Below are 24,692 nucleotides of genomic sequence, written 5' to 3'. Positions count from 1 at the left end.
GTGACATCAACATACCCTAAAGGAACAGAAGCCAGAAAATATTGGCAATAAATAAAAGCCATTTATTTTAAATGAATATAAAGAGCCTAGGTTGCGCTAGGTCTTCACTATTTTTCAAGCAGGGGCTTGAAAATCTTTAGTGTAAGAGCCACTTCCCACTGCACTGACCTTCACACAGGGGGCTGCACTTTTTCCAATGCTGGTGGAGGGGCTTTTAAGAGAAACAGAACCTTGTCGATCCCTAGCACCATTTTGGAAGGTGTGCACAGAGTGCTTGCTGGTAAATGTAGTCCTTCCATAGAACTCTATAAGGAAAGCCCTGGGAAGGACTACGCATCCATCCACTCCATGCACACCTTCCAAGATGGTGCTGTGGATTGAGAGGGCTCTATTTCCCTTAAAGGGGCTCAACTAGCACTGGGAAAAGCCAGGACATCATGGTAGGAATGATTGCCTCTGTGCAGTGCCAGGGAGACTGTGCGGAGTATTTGGCTTTGGCCAAAGTTTGCACATACTTTTAACAGTTAGTCAGGGAGCTGCATTTAGGGTCAGTGGGAATAACCATTGGTTCCTGGGCTTTGCAGTGAAGAACACTGCCTTGGATGAATATTGCAGCAATTTCATGTTATTGGAAAATCCAGCTTAGCTATAAAACTGTTGCTCATGCTAGGTTTCTACTGCAGCTGGTGTTGCTACACAAATGCCTTCTAAAGATTCTTAGGATACTGGTGCCAGCCTCAAAGGAGGTGAAAATTCATAGCTGTATAATTGTATTCAGGGTTCCCAGATCCAGATGGTGAAAAAAGTTGATATCCATCACTAGAAAGGTAGAAATAGAGGATTCTTTTTTTAAAAAAAGTCTATGAAACGTCTCTACTTTGCATCACATTTGCATATGTTTATTGGTATTATATTTGCATATTTTGATAAAAATTGGATGATAGAATATACACAGCTCACCACTGTGAAGCTGATGACTAGGTGAGCTGTATGTCTGCTCAGTCTGCTATCTGGGAGCAGAGTTCTCAAGGACCCTGCTTCTTAACTGTAAATCATATCCTGCTTATGTTGACCACATGCACTCCTCTGACCTTCCCTATGCATCACCCAGCCTTCTCTCCCAGCCAGGCCAGCAACTTCACCTCTTGGCTCGAGGCAGGGCAGCCAGCTAGCTACCAAGCCAGCTTCTTTGCATGCTGGCACAGTGGTATGTGCATGGTTTCCCACTTGCTTGCTGGGCCCACCTATCTGTGCTCCAGCATCACGTTTCTCTGCAACCTGCTACTGAAGCAGAATCTCCCCTCCAGCTTCTCCATTGGATGGATGGATGATCGGTAGGATGCCGGCAGGGGAAAGAGATAAAGGAAGAGAAGCTGCTCATGAGAGCAAAGTGTTCTGTGCAAACAAAATGTTCCTGCTGCCCCCCAGAACTTCAGATACCACAACAAATGCAAAAAAAAGTCATTTTGTCCACAAAATAGTCTCTGTGCCTCCTAATGAGTAAAAAAGGTCATTTGGTCCACAAAGTAGCACTTAGCAATAGCAGCAATAGCACTTACATTTATATACCGCTCTATAGCCAGAGCTCTCTAAGCGGTTTACAATGATTTTTAGCATATTGCCCCCAACATTCTGGGTACTCATTTTACCGACCTCGGAAGGATGGAAGGCTGAGTCAACCTTGAGCCCCTGGTCAGGATCGAACTTGTAACCTTCTGGTTACAGGGCGGCAGTTTTACCACTGTGCCACCAGGGGCTCTTTCACTGTGCCACCAGGGGCTCTTAGTAGTTGCATGTCCTCTATAAAAGTCCATAGTTGGAAACCCTATTGTGTAGTTACTTCAACCAGTAGTGGCTGGTGCAGGCAGTTCTGGCATGGGGGGAGGCGAGAGGGCTTTAGAAATAAATTAACAGGTGCTTACCAGTGTTAGGGCAGCACCTGCAAGCGCCTCAAGCAGCGACACTCCGCCTGGGATCCCTGTGGGGTGGCAGTGTGACCCTGACCAGAGTTTTTATTTTTATTCTTATCTACTTTCTTTTAAGGCGCCTCTTGCCACCTGCCCAGCTCCGCCCCACCAGCCACTACTGACTTCAATCGAGATACATCTTGTGTAATATATGTGCTTTCAGAGACACAAAGAACAGACTCTGATAATCTATTTCACTATCACGGCAAGATTTAATGTCGAAATGGCACAAGCATTTATTCTATACAGAGTTCTTCAGCCAAAAGAAAAGTAGAAAGGTCTGGGTTTAAAAGAATGGGGTTAATAGGCACTTCAAATAATTCAAAAGTGATAGCTAAATCCCCAGTAGAAAAGAATTTTTTTTAAAAAAAGACAATTCAGTGAAGGAATTCAGTTGTTTAATGAAGTTTTCCAGGTGCCTTTCTCACCACTTTTAATTTGTTTAGACACCCATTCCTGCGTCTAGCTTTTTTTCTTTCATAGCCATCTTCTTGTTGAAATTGACATTAAGTTTACTGCTAGGTATGCCCATATAGCAGTTTCTGCAGAGGACTGCACATGTCAATACTGATTTCTCCTTCTGTGTCAACAGGAAACTCTCTCATCCCAAATTAGTACAGTTGCATGGGGTATGCATGCAGCAAGCTCCCATGTGCCTTGTGTTTGAGTTCATGGAGCATGGCTGTTTGACTGATTATTTAAAGAAGGAACGGGGGAACTTGTCAAAAGAAGACCTCCTGGGAATGTGCCAAGACGTGTGTGAAGGAATGGCATATCTGGAGCAAGCATCTGTCATTCACAGAGACCTGGTATGTCTGGATTATGTCTATGGCTCTCTTGTGCTAAGAAGCAAGTTTGCAGCTCTTGAAGTAGGAAGAAAATGAAATTATCTCCGCATATAATCCTTAATTTTTTATAATTAAGAGTGCAACAAATATTTTTTCCATTTCAGTTTTTGGGCCCAAAGTAAAGATTTAGAGGAAGGATAGAAATATTTCTTGAAAACCCATTTAACTGTGAGAATATTTACCATTTCTGTTTCATGCCATTGCTTCCTCTATCTGCTGCATCTGCAAGATCTCCCCCACCCCACCGCCACCACTTTCTGGTTACTGCATCTTTTGTCTTCCTGGATTATTTGGTTATATGTAATCCAAGCCAATTGGAGATCATGTAGTGAATGGAATAATGCCATCGTGGCTACATGATGACATCAGTGAGGGCAAACAAAAATCAACTGAGAGTGAGGACAATGCTTCTTGGAGTGGTCATATGATCCCAGCCAATGAACAGAATGGTATCTTTACACTACATAGCCAATCGGATTTTGCTATGTGATGATGTCACTGAAGGCAGATCAAGCCAATTGAGATGAAAATGTACATGAGTAAGCAAATATTTTCATAGCATTGCTGAGAAATCAAAAGTGTGTGTGGTGGGGGGAGCACTTTTCAGCACTGCAAAAATGTTCCTGAAAAACAGTGAGTAACAGTCAGCTTAGTCCTACTAATAATCGTCCTGCTCTCCCTTTTCCATAGGCTGCACGGAATTGTTTGGTAGGAGAATTCCATGTTGTCAAAGTATCAGATTTTGGAATGTCACGGTAATTTAAACCTTGTATACATAACTAACCATTTACTCAACTGATGGAATTTCACTGTTGTCCCTTCTCTTTGAAGTGCATCCAACATCAGACTCATTGTGGTGGCAAAATCTACATTTGGTCTGCAGCTCATCTTTGCTCCATTCTTGCTGGAACTTCCTCTAATTCCTCCTTTATGGCTGGAAATGGACAATTGTTTTTAAGAGGAATGCAGATGCTGCAGTAGTCCTCATTGCCCATCACGTGCACACTGATTTCTTTTATACTGCTGTTATCTCTGGCCAAATAGGTTTTGCAAGTTGGCTAGACAGGTTTTGCACTATGAAAACTTATAAAATCTGTGAACAGTGTGCACATCACCAATAGTGAAATCTTTATATAACTTTCTGATTTTTAAAAGAAAACTATCATGATCTGTAACTCACGGTTCTGCCTTGCATCACCCGCTTATTTCCTAGACATCATTTCACCAAACTCTGTGGCTGCAGATATTCTATCTATAGTGCACCCTAGTTTTCTGCTTCCACAACAATTCTGAAATTACTGCTTCTCTAAAGAAAGTTAACAAGATAAGGAGGTGAAGAAAGGGAATCATGGGAAAGATGTCTGTTCATAATATATGTAGTGGGCTCTGCTATAGTGTAAAACCATAAGCAACCTCTTCTGTTAGTACAGTGCTACAACACAGGTCATGATGGTGTTAAACTCAGCCAAAGATATAGTGACCCCACTGTAAATGGTTACACTCTCTAATAACTTGGAATCAATACAGTGGACAGTAGCCTAATCCTATGCATGCTTACTTGGAAATAAATCCTCCCTGAGATTAGTGGGGCTTACTCCCAAGTACGTGTGCTTACAATTGAAACCTAGTGGCCCAGTCTAGGGCATGTTTACTCAGAAGTAGATTCTGTTGAACTTAATTGAGTTTACCCCCAAGCAAGTATGCCTAGGTCCAAAATCTTAGTTTAGCTCCTATCTTAAGGGAGGTCATTATATTCCTGTTACAACAATGCAGGGGACCATGAATATAAAGGGACAGTTGATGTTGAGACCGCCCCATAAAAAGGCTATTCACAGGAACAGCCTAGTCCAGGCTAGGGCAGCCCAACCTAAGCTCGGCTGCTTGTGTGCAGTGCCTAGATCACTCCTGATCCTGGCACTCCTGCCCAGCCTTACCATGCTGGGTAAGTGTGCCCTTAACCCTGGCACTGGGGTTGTGTGGATGTTTGCAGCCTGAGCATGCACAGAGCTGGGCGCCTAGAGCACCTGCTCCTGGGGGATTCCCCCAATGCTTGTTGTGCAGTACATTGTGGATTATCCAGAGGCTGGGATGCATTGCCCTGGCCTCCGGAGATCCACGCTACTCCAAGCAGTGCAGATCATGTGGGAATGCTATCCGCACTCCCACCACTGAGGTAGGATTGTCTGGGGGGAAGTTGAGTTCTGTGCAGCCTCCCCCCATTTACCCACCTACCCACGTGATTGTATGCATAGCCTTATAGTGTATAAATTAATACGAATTTAATCTAATCCTTGCAGTCTGTGCACTCTGCCAATTGGCTATAGTCTTTCCCCATGTGTAATGGTGTATGTGTCATGCCATACTGGAATTACTACAGTGGCTTGTGCCCTAAGCATGTGTGTCTGTCCTAGGTATGTTCTTGATGATCAGTATACCAGCTCCATGGGCACCAAATTCCCCATCAAGTGGTCAGCACCAGAGGTTTTCTCCTATAGCCGGTATAGCACCAAATCTGATGTCTGGTCATTTGGTAAGAGCCATTCATACAATTGCTTCCAATCCTTAGATTTCACAAAGGAAAGTTTGTAGAGACTATCTAGATAAAATGTCCCAGTTTGTGTCCCCTATCCCCACTTGTGTGAGAAGACATACAAACATATTTGAATTTTTTTGTAATGTGAAGTTATTTAAGCCATATCTGAGTTAACATTTCCTACAGCCAGAAGGAAAATTGTAAACAGCATTGTTTGACTTATTATTACCACTCCACATAGCATGGTTTGTATAAGAGAATTCCTCTGTCATGTCATGGCATCATGCTTCTGAAAACCTTTCTGCTTTACTATTCTCTATTCTTTTTGTATTCTCCACTGACTTATTAAATCATCCCATGGAGAACGGGATCAAAAAACCATGAACATAAGAACTAGTCTACTCTGCATCTATGATTGAGCATTTCAAGGATGGTATAATAGTTCATTCATTAATATCATATTTTCATTCGTTCATTCTTTCATTCAGCACATTTTTATACCACCCCATATGTAAGTCCCTGGGCAGTTCACAATCTAAAAAACATATCCTAGGAAAAGCATTCCTTAAATGTATAGATTTTTAGAAAATGTTTTAATTATAAAGCGCTCTCCTTTTTGTGAACCAGCATTGCTAGTTAGCAGTAATTTAGGCTGAACCAAAATGAAGCATTTCCAAAATGAGCACTTGCTCATTTTGCATTGATCCTTCATTATTTGAGTTTGTCTCCAGTCATAGGAAACAACAAAACTTCAGTTAAAAATGGTACTTCAGCCTAGACTCAAGCCTGCTTTCATTCAGGAAAATTGTTATTTATTTATTTTTTGCTGAGTCCAGTTAATACTCAGATTTTTATTTCAGTGGAGAAGTAACACCAAGAGACAAAAAGATTAAATAAAACACATGAGTTGATTGTGGCAAATCAATGGTAAATGAAGGAATAAAATTTCTAACTTTGTAGGAGTAGCAGCAGCATAACAAAAATAAGAGACTATCTAAGCAGAGATAAACAGACAATGTACTGACAATCAGAGAACTGATAGGAGAATTTCCATAGGAAATCTCATTGAGTCTCATTAGGAGGGAAATTGTACAGCAGTAAATGGTATGTGAAGAATTTATGGAAGAAAGATAGATTGTGGAAAATTATCACACCTTTGGAGCCGTACCTTCTGTAGAAATTATATTTTGTTTATTTTGTTTCAGGAGTACTGATGTGGGAGATATTCAGTGAAGGCAGAATGCCTTATGAGAACCGGACAAACATTGAAGTGGTGGACGAAATCAGTGCTGGTCTCCGTTTGTATAAACCCAGACTGGCCTCCAGTACTATTTACAAGCTCATGAGACAGTGCTGGAGTGAGGTCAGTGCTGTAAGAGGTGCAACTAACCACATGCAATAGCATGTGGGGTCAGAAAACTGTTCCATTAGCCTTTACTTGGTAGATGCAGAATAGGGAAATCAAGTTAATTCTAAATTTAAAACAATTTTCAATATTCTAAAGAAAAGCAATCTGCAGATAGGGAATTTCTAATTTGTCATAGGTTCTAGAATGTGACCAAAAGCCTATATAGAAAATATTGATCCCTTTCTCACAATGCCTGAGAAAGGGCTCGAGAGAGAGCAGATATGAAGGCTGCTAGCATTTACTTCCCCACAGACAATCCCTCTGTCTTTGCTGGGCGGACGGATCACATGCCCAGACGATGCTGGCTGCACCCAGCAGCTTGGAAGGTTGGGGGGCTGGGAAATGTTACCCCACCCCCAAAACTCCCACAATGCACCACGCAAGTGCGCAGTGCATTGTGGGAATTCCCCTGATGCCAGCCGGGAGCTCCGCAGTCTCCCAGCCCCGGCTGCAAGCAGCCAGGGAGGGCAGGCGAGCAGAAAAATTGGGCTAAGAGAGTGCTTGATCTCTTAACCTCATTTTGGAGGCAGGCTCCGCAGGTGGGTTTGCTGCCAGGCCACTGGCGGGAGCCAAGCAGCTCCTAGCGGTTCTCATGCGCAGGCAGAATTGGGCTGGGCTTCCTTAGCCTGGTTTTGCCTGCACATGAGAACAGCTTCATTGTTTGCAAGATATCATTTCCCCTGAAGCTTTATTTCGAAGGATTTAAAACTAAACGATTGAACACTGAGAAGGAATGATAGGTAGCAGAGAGTCGGACAAGGTATAACAGTTTAAAGTCATATCTCAGCAGCCCTATTGCTAGACTGTTGGAGCTGCCTTTTAAGTGATGCAGCAGCCTCGGCAGGTCCCTACTGTCCACAGAGGGCTGCCACTCATGAGGGCATATATTCTCTTTATATAGTCTTTTATGGGTAGGAAGAGGGGTTTTTTGCTACCAAGAAAAAAGTGAGCTAACTTCTTAGAAAAAGGAGGCTGAGGGCATATCCAAACTCCAGTCTGTTTTCATCATCGTGTAATCTCTCTAAACATCTACAATATACTGTTTTGGTTTGTTTCAGAAGATTTTCAGTATTGCTTAATGCTTTCCTAATTGCAATTGGCTTTCACCAAGTAGTATTTAATTGTATTTAATAATTTAATTTAATAGTATTTAATTTCCCCTCCACTTTTTAATCTACAGAAGCAAGACGACAGACCATCCTTTGCTGACCTGCAGTACTACCTTAGTGAAATATCTGAATCCGATTTTTAACTGGAAGTTAAAGGACCCTATTGGTTTCTCAAGTTGAGAACATCCAAAAACATGCTCTTTCATGTACATCCATTGGCCAGATGTATCCATCATGCAGAACCTCTAGAGGAAGCCAGCCTGAAATTCTTACAGGAGTTTGTGTATGTGTTTTGAGAGCTGCAGAATGAGAAAATGGATAAAACAAGCTTTCAAGGTTGTGTCTAAGCATCTGACAAACTGACTAGTGAGGATCCTAGAACCCACCTTCCCTTTCATATGATGATGGTGATGGTGGTGATGGTAATAATGGTAATTATAATGGTAATGCCAACACCACTACTTAGGATGATGAGATTGACCACTGCTTTACCAAGCTGAAACTTTAGTAGCAGTACTCCAAAAACCTTGGAAATAATGTCCGAGATGTTGAACTATGACTCTGACCCTCAAAACCTGCTTGAAGAGGATATTCAACTATTCACAAACTAATATTTTTGAGATCTGAAACATGATGCTCTTAAAAGGAAGTTGCATGGATTAACACGATAGATAAGACACAACAAGCATTGGTGGGACTAGAACTAGGGGTCATCCAATGAAACTGATTGCCAGGAAATTTAGGACCAACAAACAGAAGACCTTTTTCACACAACGCATAATCAACTTGTGGAATTCTCTGCCACACAATGTGGTGATAGCCAACAACCTGGATGGCTTTAAGAGGGGTTTGGATAACTTCATGGAGGAGAGGTCTATCAACGGCTACCAGTCTGAGGGCAATAGGCCACCTCCAGCCTCAGATGCAGGATGCCTCTGAATACCAGTTGCAGGGGAGTAACAGCAGGAGAGAGGGCATGCCCTCAACTCCTGCCTGTAGGCTTCTAGCGGTATTTGGTGGGCCGCTGTGTTGCAGGATGCTGGACTAGATGGGCCTTGGGCCTGATCCAGCAGGGATCTTCTTATGTTTTAATCACTGCACATTGTGCATTGAGAAGGTTAAAGATGGGCTACCAGCCCTGGAATATAAATTATGGGAACCTCTCACTTGTTAATCTTCAAAATTTAGACAATATTTCAAAAGAGGATAGGAAGTAGGCACTTCCAAATCCTCAATGGAGTTTGCTGGTGAGTTACAGTTGTTTCAAAAATGGCATCTATCATATTACATAAGAACAACTGACTGAACAATTTGATTCAGTGACCCAGCTCAGATGTAATGTAAGGCTATGGCCGCCATCAGACATCATGCCAAACTGGAGGCAACCATGCCAGAGTTTGGGGTGTGGGGTAATCCGAATGTGGGAAACCTTGGTTCCTTTAGAAAAGCGACCAAAGTTTTCCAGCCACAAACCTGAATTGGCACCCTCGGTTCCTCTTTGGTTTTGCCACCAAAATCTCCAGTCTGAAAGTGGTGGCTTGTCCGAAGGCTGCCTGTAGTCATAACCAGAGTTGAGGCTAGGAAACTCCTTCCCCTCTCCATCTCTTATTGGCTGCTGTCGCTGTCCTTCATGAGAAGTGGAAGCCCATGCAGCCACTTCTGTCCCCTTTTCAGGCTCCCAGACTCCTGATCGGGATCGTCTGGGAATGTGGCGAAGGGAATGGGGCCAAATCGCGGGTCCATTGGACTCGCAGTTTGCTACTATGTGCGAAAACGGCCTAAGGTTTGCCATTATGAAGGAGTTTCAGGGGGCTGGTTCAGACATAATGTGGAACCTTGGTTAAACCTGGTTCTTCATGCCATCCCCAAAGCTTGGAAGCATACACTCTCCCAATGCCTTTGTGAGCATCTATCAATTGTGACCAGTATTCCCTGTAACAGGGATTCCCAGATGCAGTTGACTATAGCTCCCACCATTCCCAGCCAAAGGTCACTGCAGCTGGGGATACTGGGAGTTGTAGTCAACAACATCTGGGAATCCCTGTTACAGGGAACACTGGTTATGACATCTGGAACCAGCAGATCTTTATTTATTCTAATCTATTTACTTGAAACAAATTGTGATCTGTACCCAAAGTTCGATGTGACTTACAGAGTGTAGTTTATTTCAGGTAAGTAGGTTGGAATGAACTGAAATTGGCCACTCAGATGTCTCGACTGATCTTGGTTTATATACTAGCCTAAATTGGAAGTAGATGCTTGCATGGAAATGGGAGAGAGAGGAAGTGCACCTAGGGGATGTCACACAGAACCAGGCATAACTGTGATTCTGTGTTACTTCTGAACTAGTTCAGTAAGCCTGGACTTATCTGCTACCATCTCCTCTTTCTTCACTTTGCACTAAAGAGATGGAACTTTTGTTCATTGTGCAAACTACATTTTATCAACTCATGCACTAACGAACTCTGGTTAGTGCAAACCATAGTTTCTGCACGTATCTTGATATCAAACCAAGATCAGAAGCTTCTAATCTCCTTTCCTGTGTGGATAAGAAGAAAATGCTTTCCAGCTTTTGTGCATGTAATGACAAATCACGTTTTGTTGTTTCTTCTAAACTGGGTCTTCCTCCCCATTTCACCCTGTTCCATGCTGGAAAATCCTGCTAAAGAACTGGAGTGTGATTTCAGAATATTGGCTAGGGAGCTCTTATTCATTTACACACCAAAAAATATGGGTTATGGGAAGGAAAATGATAAAGATGTTAGGAATCCTGGTCACACAATTCTGAATTTTGGATAACGCCTGAGATGGAGAAATATCTAATCAAGTCAGCCAGAAGCATTATTTTTATGAATCAAAGTATCTGGGTGTTTTTAAGTTGTTTTGGGGGATAAGGTGGGATTATGGTATTTGTGGTTTTGGTATTTGTGCTGTGGGCTTCTCATGGATGTGATATCTCTAGATGTGGTATTAAAAATATTTGCAATTTAACCCCTTTGTTAATACACTTACATGTATGGTGGGAAACACCTCACATTTAAAAAATGAACTCCTGTATATAAAGAAAACATGTAAATCCACTGCAAATAAACTTTAATTCTAAACCTTTTACCTTTTTTTATTTTGCCATTTGCAGACAAATTAGAACAATTTAAAACATTGTTTGATAGTTTGCTATCTTGTATCATACAGCGCACTATGTATATATTGCACTAGCTGAAATATGCTTTTCTCTGTGCCAAAAATAATAAACTATTGTGATTTTTTGATTACAGCCCCTGTTTGTTGCTTCATTGTTGTTTTCATGTATTCTTCCATGTCCTGTGGTGGAAGAACATTGTGTTATTCAAGGCAGAACATCCTAAAGACAAAACTCCAAGGAATCTGACTCTCAGATGGAAATGATGTGCAGGTTTAGAAGCAGAAGCAGAAAAATTCATAAGACATCTTTAAAATCAGGATAAAAGAGGAATTATGGCTCCTCACATATACTTTTTGTCTCTGTGCTCTTAAACAACCATGTCTTGGTAACCAGTTGTTACCATCTTATTGTCTGTAAGGAAGGTGCTTCAGCATCATTTTGGTTACCCTCTTCTGCACCTTTTCCAGCTGTAGAATATCTTTTTTGAGAAGTGGCAACCAGAGCACTATACAGTATCTCAAACGTGGCTGCACTATAGATTTGTATATGGGCATTATAATACCCACAGTTATATTTTAGATCCCTTTCCTAATGACCTCTAACATGAAATTTGCCTCTTTCACAGCTGTCACTCACTGAGGCTATTCACAAACACATGCCCGATCCTGGTGGTACTATGGTGGCAAACCCACCTATGGAGCCACCCTTGAAAACGTTGAGGGAGTGAGCGCTCCCTTTACCTCTTTTTTTTTTTTTTTTGCCCAAGGAGGGTAAAGGGGATCCCCATAATGGACCACACACTCGTGTGGTACATTATTGGAGTTCCGGGGGGGGGCAGGCAACGCAGGGCAACAGGCCCCGGCACCCCAACTCTCGGCGTTACCAGCAGCAGCCAGTGCTCGTCTGGGCAGGCAATCTGCTTGCCCAAGGAAAGACAACAGATTGTCTGTGGGGAGGTAAGTTCTTCAGGGCTTCCGTCCCACAAACCCTATTGCTGTTTATCACTACTTGTAAGAAACGGCTCACTGAGTCAACATTTTCGTAGAGCTATCCACCATGACTTCAAGATCACTTTCCTGCTTAGGCACCAGCAGCTCAGACCCCATCAGCATATATGTGATTTTTGCTCCAATATGAATCACTTTACATTTATTTATATTGAACCATATTTGCCATTTTCCAGTTTGGAGATATTCTTTTGCAGCTCTATGCAATCTGTTTTAGTTGTTGCCACTCTAAATAGTTTGGTGCCAATTATAAACTTAGCTGCCTTGCTGCTTACCCTAACCCTAACTTAAACTGGTGGCTTTCTTATATTTAGCAGAGAAAGAGTAACTGTCCCTATCCGACCCCAGCACAGTGTTTTTCTAGTGGATGATCATCTTATTTTTATTTCTTTTTCTATGTAAATTACTTTGTGGATTTTTTTGTTGAAAAGTGGTATACAAATATTTGTAAAAATAATGATAATAAAAACTCCATAACATTGGGGACCTTAATTTGATTGATCATTGATTGATCTCCTTTTTATTGAACCGGTTTGGCCCAGTTCAATGGGCTATGCTTGTAAAAAGGAGGATTCCCCTTTATAAGCAAAGGGGAATCCTACCTTTAAAAGTCTTCTAGGGGTGGCCGGAGGGTAGGGATGGTGAAAGGGCACCTTGCCAGTGGCAGCTCCTCTAAACCCCCGTGCTCCCCTCAGCATGCACAGAGGCCAGAACTCCCGCTGTGTGGGCTGTGCTACTCAGGGGAGCACCACAGTTTAGAGGAGCCACCAGTAAGCTGCCCTCTCACCACCACCCCTCCCAGCCTTCTTTAGAAACCTTTTAAAGGCAGGATACCCCTTTGCTTGTAAAGTGGAATCCTCGAACTGTAAGTCAGTCAAACCAGTTTGTAATGGACTGGGTCTGGTTCAGTTCGAACTCAGACTGGCCACCTTTTTTTGAGGCTGGTTCAGTTCAAATTCAAACCAGGTGAACCAGGCCAGTTTGAATCAAACCCGGTTTGATTTGAATTGGTTCTGCACATCCCTAATTGATATGTCCTAGAATAAGAGTAGGCAACCTTGACTCTGCAGGTGTTGTTGAACTACAACTCCCATAATCTCCAGCCACAATTTATTTATTCTTCCCCTGCCATGAACATCATCTCTTGTCATCTGTATTTGATTCAGTTCTTCAGACTTCCTCCCTGAAAAGATCAGTCCAGGCGTGGAAATCTGCCCTGTATGAGGATAACTGCAAATAATTCATCCAGCTTCTCTGCAACCTCCATATCCTCCTTAAATGTCCTTCTGATTCCCTTGTCATCTAATGGAACACCTGCCCAGCTGCTTAGCTACAATTGAACAAGTGGGGATAATTGTCCCTGGGCCTCTGGGTAAGGGGGCCTCCCCACCAGCTGGCTGACAGCTTGTTTTTTGCTCTCCCTCTCACACCTCTCTGAAGAATGCAGGGGCCTATCTCCTCCTCCTCCTCCTCCTCCTCCTCCTTCGTCTCAGGGCCCACTCCAACCTTTCTTAGGGCCCCTCTGTCAGGTTTTCTTCTGAAATACTTAAATATATATATATAATTTGGTAGTATCCACAGTTGTCTTTAGTTCTAGAAAAAGTACTCCTGTTCCAGACTACAGACTCCTGTTCCAGAATAAGAAGAACTGTGATATTACGCATGCTCCCAGTGTGATGTGGAGTTATCCCCATGGGGTGATTCTGATATTAGACAATGTTAAAAAAACAAACTTTTACACAGCATAGAAATATTTTTATGTTTGATGTTTGTAGCCAAACATGCCACCAATTATTTTTTAACATACCTTATTGTCAGCCTATTTTTCTTCAGCCTATATTTATTCTGAGTTTGTGTTCCGTTCCATTATTTTTTTTCATTTGCACATTACTTCAATGTTCTGAAGGAAGACTTCTTGCCTTTTATATCTTCCTCAGCTCTACTTGTTAATCATGTTGACATCCTCTTGGACTTGCCGGTACCTTATTTACTCTGTAGTTTTAAATAAGTTCCACCTGTTCCAGAGAGAGCTGACCCTCTTAACTTAGCCTTTCAGTCCCCTTCATTTTTTAGAAGTTTCTTTCTTGAAGTCAAATATATGTTCATGGGACCTTCTTGGCAATTTTACATTCCTACTGTCTGGACTGCATTTTAATGTTGTTGCTGCTGGAGTTTTATACATTTGCTTTCTTGCTATGATAATCCCATATTGTATTTGCATTTTTAAAATTAAGTTAGACACTTTCAGCATTTTAAAAATGGGAGAACAGGACAAACAACATAAAGAAATAATATGTGTAGGAGAGGGGAAAAAACCACATTTATTAGTTGCAGATTGTTAAAGTAATGTCTAAGGAATCTTTCATGAAAATTCTACCCTTACAAAATATTGCTATTGTATGTAAAACTTTGTTTTTTTTAACATTGTGTAATATCAGAATCACCCCATGTTGATTCTGATATTACACAATTCCACACAGGGGTGTAGCTGTAATTGGGTGGGTGGGTGTAGCTATAATTGAGCCCGTAGCTCATGAGTCATGAGGGCCCCCCAGCTCCAGTCCTCCCTCTTTTCTTTATTATCTCCCTCACTCCGAAGGGCCGCCGGGAAACACAGGCTCCCTCTCCTCTAGCTACACCCATGACTCACATCAAACAGGGTGTGAGCATTAACTGGCAACATGGGGCAACAAAGGGGCAGGCAGACTGGTATGCTGCCATAACCTATATTTATTGGAAACACTTGGCCAGGATATAACTCCTTTGCTGCATACTTCCTTTAGCCTGGGTTCCACGCCATGTTTTGTTTGTTTGTGAGGACCCCCAATATGAGCCTGGGGCTCTCTCTCTGTCATGCCCCTACTCGAGGACAATGGAGAGGAGTGGGAGTCAGGGGACTTACCCTGTGGGGAGGCTCCTGAGGAGGAGCAGTCCGGTGATTTGAATGGGGAGGTAGTTGAGACAGGCCAGGGTGAGTGTTTGTCTCAGGAGGGGCCAGCAGGGCTGGGTGATCTTTGGAGAGAAGGATCAGGGTCTGAGCCAGAGACTGAATGGCTACTATTTCCTTGAGGACGCAGGAGGGAAAACCATCAACAGCAGGTGAGTGAATTACAGAGAAGTAGTCGACTGACAAGAAGACAGCAGGAGCTGGATTGAATCTATGGCAGCTGGTGCGGGTGGAGTGTTGATTAAGTGGACTGAGCTGTCAGCAATATGCGGATGACACTCAGCTCTATCTCTCCTTGTCATCTGATCCTAGGGAGGCGGTGGATGTCCTGAATCGGGGGCTGGAGGCTGTGATGGGTTGGATGTGGGCTAACAAACTGAAATTGAATCCGGATAAGACGGAGGTACTGTTGGTCAGTAGGAGAGCCAATCGGGATGAGGAGATTTTACCGGTTGTGGATGGGGTTGCACTCCCCTTGAAGGAGCAAGTACGCAGCTTGGGGGTACTACTGGACCCTGCTCTGCTTTTGGAGGCTCAAGTGGAGGCGGTGGCCAGGGGTGCCTTTGCACGGCTTCGGCTGGTGCGCCAGTTGCGTCCCTTTCTCGAGAAGGCAGATCTGGCCACGGTTACCCACACCTTAGTCACGTCGCGGCTGGACTACTGTAACACGCTCTACGTGTGGCTGCCCTTGAAGAATATCTGGAAACTACAGCTAGTACAAAATGCGGCAGCGAGGGTTCTATCCGGAGCTGCCCGTTGGGAACATATTACCCCCATTTTGAAAGAGCTGCACTGGCTGGTTTTGACCTTTAAAGCCCTAAACGGTTTGGGCCCGGGGTATTTGAGGGACCGCCTGCTCCCAAGGGTTGCTGCCCGCTTGACTAGGACATCTGAGGGGGCCCTGCTCCGGGTGCCGACAATGAGGGAGGCCCGGCTGTCGTGCACTCTGGACAGGGCCTTCTCTGTTGCTGCCCCTAGACTCTGGAATGCTCTCCCGGTGGCCATTTGTTCCTCAGACTCCATCACAGTTTTTAGAAAGCTTTTAAAGACTTGGCTTTTTACCCAGGCTTTTACATAATCGTCTTTTACTGCTGTTCTTGTGTATTTTTATCTGTTGTCATGTTTTTATGCTTGTTTTTAGCTTGATGTTTTTACTGCTTTTTATTGTATGTTTTTAATTTTTGTAAACAGCCTTGGGGTTTTCTTTTAATGAAAGGCGGTATAAAAATGTAAAAACAAACAAACAAACAAACAAATAAATAAATGCATGTGGCTGCTGACTATAAATTTGGCAGCCTTCTTGAAACTGCTGGAAACAACATGTCTAATCAGTTTTGAGCTTTTGCCGGAGAGATTGTGACTTTGGAATCTGGGCTCCTCACCCCTCACTTCTGTATTCACAGTGAGACTGCTAAAACTTACAATTTATCAGTAAAAGCTGAAAATTGAGCTACTGGCTATTGTGTCATATATTTCTGGCCAGCATCTTCCATAGAGTGAGCTCATGACACTGTCAGTGGTTTCTTCGCCCTGAGTGAGTTCTTTTCCTTAGGGATCTGCTCCCTGTTCCATTGCAAGGAGTGTTGACGGTTCCCCCCAGGAGACCCTGGACCCTTTTGAATAGGCTCTCAGACTTCACTCTATCTGGGCTTGAATAGCAAAGAATTGCTTTTCCTCTTTCTCCCAATGAGTCAACCTGCTCTCCCCCAACCTTCCTATCTTTATAAGAAGAAGGGCAACCAGTGGGGAAGGTGGGCATTCCAGAACCACACCTAGGCACCCAGGTGCAGATGAGGTTTATTAACTGGCCTGAACTCCTCCATGGGATTTCCCACCCCTCGCATCACAGTTAAGGATGGTGGATGTTTTGCACTCCATGCTTCTGATGCTTCCTGCTGACTCTTCATCCAGCTGTCATAGGTGGTCCCCAGTGCTGCCTGCCCACTCATTGTTATTTATAACAATAAATATCCTCATCCAGCAAGAGAGACGTATGCATTAGCAGTCTTCTTTGCACTTTGTCAAAACAGGTATCTATTTTCAAAACTCATCTACACCCTACTGAACTTGCTAGATGTGTCTTTTGATGCAAATGTCTGTGTGTCTGAATCAAGGCCACCAATTGTTATGAGTTGCATATGGCTACAGCTGAATCCAGGCCAAAGTAGACTCTGTAGAAGACAGAATGAACAAACCAGGGTAATCTTTGCCAGTCTAAAGTCATAATTGCGTTTTGGAGGATCTTATTTATTCTTTATTCAATTTCTGTACCACCCTTCTTAAGGTGGCTCAGGTCCGCTTACTCAAAAATAAAAAATACATAACAAAATAAAAAACCAATTAAAAGCAGATTAAAATTACAAATAAAACTAAATATCATTAAAAGCCAGGCTAAAAGGATGGGTCTTTAAAGCTCTCCTGAAGGCCTCCAAGGAAGGCAGTCCTCTTATATCCACTGAGAGCATGTTCCACAACCTAGGGGTGACAACAGAGAATGCCCAATCCCAGATCAACACCAGATGAAATGGTGGCACTGAAGACGGATCCCTCCTGAAGATCGCAATGAGTGGTGGGGATCTTGTAGAGAAAGCTGCACTCTCAGGTAACCCAGTCCTAAGCCATTCAGGCCTTGAAAGGTAATAACCAGCATTTTGTACTTTGCCCAGAAACATATCAGCAGCTAGTGCAACTGTTACCCCAGAAACCAATCTGGCGGCTGCATTTTGAACTAACGGAAGTTTCCAAACTGCGTACAAAGGCAGCCCTACGTAGAGTTCAACCTGGAGGTTACCAGCTGGTGTACCGCTGTTTTCAGGCCATTCTCAAGAAATGGGCAACATTCTCAAATCAATAGGAACTGGTAAAAAGCGCTCCTGGCCACAGCCTCAGCCTGAGGCACCAGAGTGAGACCTGGGTCCAAGAGCACTCCCACGCTACAAACCTGTCTTTTCTGGGGGAGTGTAACTTTGACCAGAACAGTAAGTTCTACCCTGTCTTGCAAATTATGACTCCCAACAATGAGCACCTCCCTCCTGCTTGGATTTAGCCTCAATTTATTATCCCTCATCCAGCCCATTACTGCCTGTAGGCAGGCATATAAGGGGCTAACACCATTTCCTGATATTGATGACAAAGAGAAATAGATTTGGGTGTCATCAGCATATTGATAACACCCAGCACCAAATCCTCTGGTTACTCATTCAGTGGCTTCTTGTAGGTGTTAAAAAGTATTGGTGGCAGAATGGAGCCCTGGGGGATTCCATGTAGTAGCTCCCATTTTGAAGAGTAACTGTTACCAAGTGCCACCATCTGAAATCTATTAAATTTAAAATTTAAAAAATATTTTTAAAAATAAATAAAATAAATTGTGAATGGCCATGGGGTGGGGTGTCGGTCCAGGGTCGGATCTAACAGGGGGTGGTTCGGTTCAACCCCAAACAGTTGAACCTAACCGGTTCGATGTTGAACACATTCAACATTGAACCTGTTTGCACATCACTACCAGGGGATCGAAAGTGGGCTTCTTAAGAAGAAGTCTAACCACTGCTTCCTTCAGACAAGATCGCATCCTGCGCTTCCTCAGTAAGGTATTAATGATATCAACTAGGCCGGCTCCAACAACCTCCCTGAAAGATAAAATCAGCCATGTTGGGCTAGGATCCATAGAATAGGTGGTAGGCCGTACCACTCCAAGCAGCTTGTCCAGATCCTCAGGAGTCACAAATGGAAACTGATTCAATCTAATCTCACAAGAGGGATTGCTGGACACCCCACAAACTGGCCCTGCTGAAATACAAAAAGGATAGCCTGTTTTTTGTAACACACTGTTACAATTCTTGCTCCAGTCCAGGATGTTTATCTCTTATTGTCATGCAAAAATGGAAAGAGCAAATTCTTTAAGCTCAGGGACATGAATGCGGAGCTGTAACTATAATGGAACAAGGAGGGAAAATTGTCCCAAGATCCCTGAGGGAGATGGACCGCTAGCTGAGCAACAGTTTGCTCTTTGCTCTCCTACCTCTCCAAAGAAGAAAATGAGGAGGTGGAAGGGGCATGGGGCCATCTTCTCTGTATACCAAGGGGCCACTTTTAAAGCAGGTCGGAAGGGACGCTTAGGAGCAATCATGTCTACTGCCCTGGTGAGTTCCCTTTTCCAGGTTCCCACCAGGGAATAGACAGAATCGCTGGCAGGACCAACATTCTGACTGAAATTAATGTAGATATTGAATAGTTTTTCTGAAGGAAAATGACTAGGTTAGAAATGTGTTGGGAAATGTGGAAACCAGCTTTTTAATAAACTTCTTGTATATCTACTGCTGCCTTCATTTTGCTCTTCTTTTCAGGTTTTGCTTTTATCATTTTCATAACACACATTGAAGAAAAAAAGGCCTGACAGGTTCACTAGGAAGAAGTGGGTGAGATTTTGTCACAGGCTAATTCAAGTGAACTTCGGTATGGTGTCCCTCAGGGCTTTGTATTGTCTCCGATGCTGTTTAACATCTACATGAAACCGCTGGGAGAGATCATCAGGAGATTTGGTGCAGGGTGTTATCTGTATGCTGATGACACTCAAATCTTTTTCTCCATGTCAACATCATCAGGAGAAGGCATAACCTCTCTAAATACCTGCCTAGAGGCAGTAATGGGCTGGATGAGAGGTAACAAGCTGAGGCTGAATCCAGATAAGACAGAGGTACTTATTGTGCGGGGTCGGAACTCGGGAGATGATTTTGATCTGCCTGTTCTGGATGGGGTCATACTTCCCCGGAAGGAACAGGTACACAGTCTGGGTGAGCTTCTGGGCACAAAACTCTCCCTGGTGTCCCAGGTTGAGGCAGTGGCCAGAGGTGCTGTTTATCAGCTTCGGCTGATATGCCAGCTGCCTCCAATTTTTGAGATAAATGATCTCAGAACAGTAGTACATCTGCTGGTCACTTCCAGACTTGAATGCTGCAATGCGCTCTTGCAATGCGTTCTTGACTACTGCAATGTGGGGCTGCCTTTGTACATAGTCCCGAAACTGCATTTGGTCCAGAATGCAGCAGCCAGGTTGGTCTCTGGGTCATCTCGGAGAGACCATATCACTCCTGTCTTAAAAGATTGCTGTTGCCGATAAGTTGGTTGCTGATAAGTTTCCGGGCAAAATACAAAGCTTTGGTTATAACCTATAAAGTCCTAAATAGCTTAGGCGCTGGGTATTTAAAAGAACATCTTCTTTGCTATGAACCACACCACCCACTGAGATCATCTGGAGAAGTTCATCTGCAGTTGCCACTGGCTTGTCTGGTGGCTACTCGGGGATGGGCATTCTCTGTTGCTGCCACGAGGTTTTGGAATGGGCTCCCTGCTGAAATAAGAGCCTCCCCATCTCTTACAACTTTTAAAATGGCAGTCAAGATGCATTTGTTCACCCAGGCTTTTAATTAGATATTGTTTTAATTGTGTTTTTAATGGTTTTAACATTTTAAATTTTGATTGTTGTAGTGTTTTAATCTTTTTATCTGTAGTTTTTATTGTTTTGTTGTGAACCGCCCAGAGACTTGCGTTTTGGGCAGTATACAAATGTGTTAAATAAATAAATAAATAAATGATAATTTTAAAAATAGTCAAGACTGGGTTCTATGAGATTTAAATTACTAAAAATTTAATTCTGAGCAAGCCAATTATGAGCAAGTAAAGACATACCAAAATAGTGGCAGTATGAGTATTTTGTGGTCAAAAGAGACTGTGGTGGTAGCATCAGTCCACTCATCTTAATTACAGAGAAATTATACTGCTCCATACTCAAGAAGTTCTAACAGTTTTGTTCATAAACAGATATAGAGATTGTATATAACCAGGGCAGCGGGCAGACAGGGGGAAAGGCTGGTTTAACTCACCTTCCTCCAAGACGACTGATCCAATGTTGCTGGGAGTGCCAAGTGCACTCCCAGATGATCCATGCTGCATGCCTGCAGTGCGGAGCTCCGGAGGTCAGGATGACGCGTCCTGGCCTCCAAAGATCCCACAATGCACCGCATGGCATGTGCAAGGTATTGGGTAATTCCCCCAGGAGACTGGCGCTCTAGGAACCAGTGTCTGTGTCCGCTGGGTAGGGGTGGATTAATGGAGAGGCAGAAGAGGCATTTGCCTATGGCGGCAAAATTTGAGGTGCAGCAAATTTTGCCCCTCCTAAAATTTTGTCACCCCTCTCTGTGGGCAGTGGCTGCTGCAGCAAGGGTTGAGTGGGCAAGGAGAAAATTTCCTCCTTTTACCTTAAAAAAAAAAAAGGCAAACCTTTTTTGTTTAAGGTAAAAGGGCAGCAAAAGCCTTTTTGCTATGAGCGTCAAAAAGCTTAATCCGCCTCTGCCGCTGGGGCTAGCACAATCCTGGAGCCCAGGATAAGGGCTTGCTCGAGCCATTAATCTTGTCTAAGAGCCGGGTTCGAAAGCAGGGTTAGGTGGCTCTGCCCAACTGGGGTTAAGCTTAATCCTGGCGGTTCTCATATGCAGCCTAACCCAGGCTGGCTTTCCCTAGCTGGGGTAGGTTATGTATGAGTACAGCCTCACAGTGTGACTATTCCACTTCTGCAGCATAGTCAGTCATTACAGCGGGAGTGGGATTTAATTTAAAGTGATAGCTCTTTGCTCAGAAGTATTCTGTTCAACCTATCAATATGTCCCTAAGGATTGTGTGACTATAGGTTATAATAGAGTGGTGAGCCTTCTGAAGTTCTTGCATCTTTGCAAGCTGGCCAGTGATTGACCCCTGATACTGTGGATGAAAAATGGCTGGGACTAGGTTTCTGCTCCCAAAATGAATGGGATTTCCCATATAGAGTCACACTGCCCACAGCCCTTTATCCCATTCTCCTTGTAGGACTTGATTTGCCTGGACATCTTTTGTTGAGGTGGCCTACTGGCCAGGCATTCAAAGGGTGTTCACATCAGTTCTGGTATGTTTGGAAACAAATTGGCAATGTACATCCAGCTTTTGCAAAATTTCTGTGAAATAACCCATTTGCAGGATCTCAATCCTGCTGTCATGAAAAGTTAATTCATACCTTCTCTGTAGCAACTAAAGAATGCCAAACACATTCTGGATTAACAATTTATCTCAACAATAGCCCTCTGGTGTCCTTTCTCTTTCAAGGATAAATACTCATCATAAGTTTGCATCATAAATACTCTTTCAGCCTGTAATGTTAGTAAATAGAGCCCTACTCCCCCAGTTTTATAATACTGTCATTGTTTTCCGAGTCCATGACAGCAACAGTGAGATATTATGGGATAGCAAGTTACCATATGATGACAATAAAGGTTATTATTTCATGGAGGCAAATAAAGGTTAATACACAGATGCTCTTTACCACTCAATCAAAAGCTGCAGATGAATAAAAAAAGGTCACATAAAGTTCACCAATGTATTTTAGGGCAAAGTGGCATAAAGAAAGATATCTATCAGTAGTTCTCTTTCTAAAATCTTGCCTTTTCTGCAGTGAACCCCAGTTTGACTGGGGTTCCAACCAATGGGAGATTTGTCTAAATAATTTAAAAGTCAGAAAAGAGCAACTTTTTGAGCGAGGATGTAAAATGACCAGAGGCCGGAGTGGGGGAGAGAAGGAAAGAGCATCATCTCAGTTCCTGCTTTTCTTTCCTTACTGTCCTATGTGTGTCTTCACTGACCTATGAGGAGAGCTGGTCTTGTGGTAGCAAGCATGACTTGTCCCCTTAGCTAAGCAGGGTCTGCCCTGGTTGCATATGAATGGGAGACTGGATGTGTGAGAACTGTAAGATATTCCCCTCAGAGGATGGAGCCGCTCTGGGAAGAGCAGAACATTCCAAGTTGCCTCCCTGGTATCTCCAAGATAGGGCTGAGAAAGGTTCCTGCCTGCAACCTTGGAGAAGCCGCTGACTTTCTAGAGACAACACTGAGCTAGATGGACCTATGGTCTGATTCAGTATATGGCAGCTTCCTATGTGTACTTGTGTATACATGTCTGTTTTGTGGCATGTACATGCATTGGGAATCTCTAATTGTCAGTGGGTTTTCACAGTGAGTGTACATGTTATGTTTTCTATAAACTCTACTCCAAAACTTTGGTCATAGTTGCATTTTTGAATTCTACCTTTGTATGCATAAGCTGCAACACACAAAACACAAATTTTTCTCTGTCCTGTTAATATTAATGAGATAACTCTTGGCTTATTTTAAATATAACAATTTAAATGGTTTGTGGATATCTGTCTTGTCTTGTTTGAAAGCATAATAAAATTCACATGCTCATGCCAGGGTTCAGAATTGGGGTTTAACTATAATAGGGCAAGGGGAGACAGTTGTCTGGGGGACCACTGCCTTGCCCCCCCACCGAGGGAAGTCACATGACTGACTCCCCCAGCTGTGCACCCGCCCGGGGTTCCTTCAGTTATTTTCATCCTCCAAAACCGATGTGAGTCTTAAGACCTGGAGCTACCAGAACAGCATGTCTTTCTCTAGTACCATTAAATGACTTGCATCATCCACAATTTACAAAACCTTTAAAAAAATAATTTAGGATGATGTTCTATTGTGGCACATAGGAGATATATATAGAGAGATACACACACACCTGTATATCCTCACACACACATACTATGCTTTTTGTTACCACTATTCAGCCTCATTTAAGATTTCTTTACTTCATGAGCTGAGCTTCAGTGAGGGGGGGCCCATTTTAAAATCTTGTCTCTGAGCCCACTCCAACCGTGCTACGCCCCTGTTCAGAATGAAATGTTTATATTTTCTAATTTTAAAAATAAAATGCTCATATTCCCCCCCTGCAATGTGTATTACCATATGAATTATATCTATACTAGTGACTGTTAAGCCCATTACATTAACGGGCGCTAGAAGAGTGGTGTTAGAAGAGCGCTAGAAGAGTTGCGCTAGAAGAGTTGCCCGCAGCTCTGGCCGGGCCCACCACCCACCGCGGCTCCGGCCGGGCCCACCACTGCCTCGCCCGCCTCCCCCTTCAGCTTCCTCGCCTTGCCCGGCCAGGCCCGCTGCCTCGGCTCTGCGGCCACCATGGCCGCCCACAGCCTGGCCCACTGGTTCTCCTGGGTGTGCTGCCAGGACCAATCAGGCGCCCCCTGCATACACGGACGCCTTTACGCGTGCACCACGCATGCGCAGAACACCTCCAAGAGACACAGACGCAGGTACCTTAGGGTTTTATTATATAGGATGATGATGATATGGTATAGTATGGTATGATATGATCTAAGAGAAGGGTGAGCCTTTATCCACTGTTTGGATGGGCAGGGGAAATCTCTCCAGAGGTGCACCTAGGTAATTTTGGAGCCTGGACCTAAGGCTTTTGGAGTGGTCCTCCACCAACACAAACAGTATTTTCAACACGTTTTTAACCTGACCACACCACCAGGAACAAACTAAAAAGGATTTCTGGAGGCCCTGGACTTCGGCCCCAAAGTCCAGGGATAAGAGCACCTCTGAATCTCCCTCAAGCAAAATATGTGCACATTTTGACAATTGGTTTTGGGGCTGGGATTCATAATTCTATTCGTCTGTTTTTCTTTTTGAGGAGAGGATCATTAGAGGGATTATTCTGTATTTCAACAGCACCGAGCCGAACCAAAATCTGTCCCTGCAGTCTGATTAACAGGTGCAGCTGCCTGAGGGGAAGGAAGTACTGCATCTTGGGGCGGCCGCGGGCGGGCGGGTGTGTGTGTGTGTATGTGTGTGTCGGTGGTAGT

General features: G+C 43.5%; 1 protein-coding gene across 1 annotated transcript in view; it reads left to right on the top strand.

The window, feature by feature from the left end:
* The window catches only part of ITK (IL2 inducible T cell kinase), a 34,514-nt gene extending 23,375 nt beyond the window's left edge, over positions 1–11,139 (top strand). Inside the window, exons 11-15 of the mRNA XM_053288177.1 lie at positions 2,560–2,776; positions 3,506–3,570; positions 5,227–5,345; positions 6,554–6,711; positions 7,937–11,139. Coding sequence (XP_053144152.1) covers positions 2,560–2,776; positions 3,506–3,570; positions 5,227–5,345; positions 6,554–6,711; positions 7,937–8,008 — 631 coding nt within the window. The 3' untranslated portion in view covers positions 8,009–11,139. The remainder of the gene's footprint in view (positions 1–2,559; positions 2,777–3,505; positions 3,571–5,226; positions 5,346–6,553; positions 6,712–7,936) is intronic.
* Positions 11,140–24,692: the final 13,553 nt, after the last annotated feature.

This window comes from Hemicordylus capensis, chromosome 2 (genome assembly GCF_027244095.1).
Source record: "Hemicordylus capensis ecotype Gifberg chromosome 2, rHemCap1.1.pri, whole genome shotgun sequence".
Classification (NCBI taxonomy): domain Eukaryota; kingdom Metazoa; phylum Chordata; class Lepidosauria; order Squamata; family Cordylidae; genus Hemicordylus; species Hemicordylus capensis.
Note: the sequence above shows the minus strand (reverse complement) of the source record. Positions and strands in the feature narration are given on the sequence as shown.